This window comes from Apteryx rowi, unplaced genomic scaffold (assembly GCF_003343035.1).
Source record: "Apteryx rowi isolate R43461 unplaced genomic scaffold, aptRow1 scaffold_1985, whole genome shotgun sequence".
NCBI lineage: Eukaryota > Metazoa > Chordata > Aves > Apterygiformes > Apterygidae > Apteryx > Apteryx rowi.
The window spans coordinates 538-1,690 of NW_020448291.1; the positions used below are offsets into that span (position 1 = coordinate 538).

At 63.1% G+C, this 1,153-nt stretch overlaps 1 protein-coding gene across 1 annotated transcript in view; it reads left to right on the forward strand.

Annotated features, from left to right (window-relative positions):
* The first annotated feature begins 367 nt into the window (after positions 1 to 367).
* The window catches only part of LOC112964651 (pre-mRNA-splicing factor SYF1-like), an 11,703-nt gene continuing 10,917 nt past the window's right edge, over positions 368 to 1,153 (forward strand). Inside the window, exons 1-2 of the mRNA XM_026063023.1 lie at positions 368 to 666; positions 713 to 836. Of these exons, the coding sequence (XP_025918808.1) occupies positions 368 to 666; positions 713 to 836 (423 nt within the window). The remainder of the gene's footprint in view (positions 667 to 712; positions 837 to 1,153) is intronic.

Genomic DNA, 1,153 nt, shown 5'->3' on the forward strand with positions numbered 1-1,153 from the left:
GGCCATGACGGTGACCAAGACGGTGGCCCAAGTTCTCGTGGTGGTTGTTTGAGCGCTCACGACCATGGCTCGGGCACCCGTAGGTGCTTTTTATCCAATTTGGCCACTCATGGCCATGGCGATGGCCATGGAGGTGGCTTGGGCGCTCGTGGTGGTGGCCATGGTAGTGGCTCAGGCGCCCGTAGGTGCTTCTCATCCAGTTTGGCCGTTCATGGCCGTGACGATGACCATGGAGGTGGCTGGGGCACTCATGGACACGGTGGTGACCAAGACAGTGGCCCAAGTTCTCGTGGTGGTTGCTTGAGCGCTGATGACCACAGCTCGGGCACCTGTAGGTGCTTTTCATCCAGTTTGGCCGCTCATGGCCATGACGATGGTCTTGTTGGTGGCTTGGGTGCTCATGGTGGTGGCCATGGCAGTGGCTCAGGCGCCCGTAGGTGCTTCTCACCCAGTTGGGCCACTCATGGTCACGACGATGGTCATGGAGGTGGCTTGGGTGCTCATGGCGGTGGCCATGGCAGTGGCTCAGGCGCCCGTAGGTGCTTCTCACCCAGTTTGGCTGCTCATAGCCACGACGATGGCCATGGAGGTGGCTTGGGTGCTCATGGCGATGGCCATGGAGGTGGCTTGGGTGCTCATGACGATGGCCATGGAGGTGGCTTGGGTGCTCGTGGTGGTGGCCGGGGCACCCATGGGTGCTCTTTGCCCGCAGCTACAAGTTGTGGTACAACTACCTGAAGCAGCGGCGGAAGCAGGTGAAGCACAAGTGCGTGAGCGACCCGGCCTACGAGGAGGTGAACAACTGCCACGAGCGCGCCCTCGTCTTCATGCACAAGGTGCGGGGACACGGGGACACGGGGACGGGGACGCGGCCACGGGGGGACGTGGCCACAGGGGGACACGGCCGCGGGGAGAGGACAGGACGGGGAGGGAGACACGTGTGCGGTGGGGGCGTGGAGGGGCACCGACGCGTGGAGAGCATCAAGGACACGGGAGGGGGACACAGGGACACGGAGGGACAGGGCGTGTGCAGAGTACGTGGAGAAGGGACACGGAAGGACACAGGAAAGGGACGTGGGAACAGAGCAGACAGAGGGATATGGACACCCTGAGGGAACGTGGGCATGGAGAGGGGACACAGATCCGCGGAAAG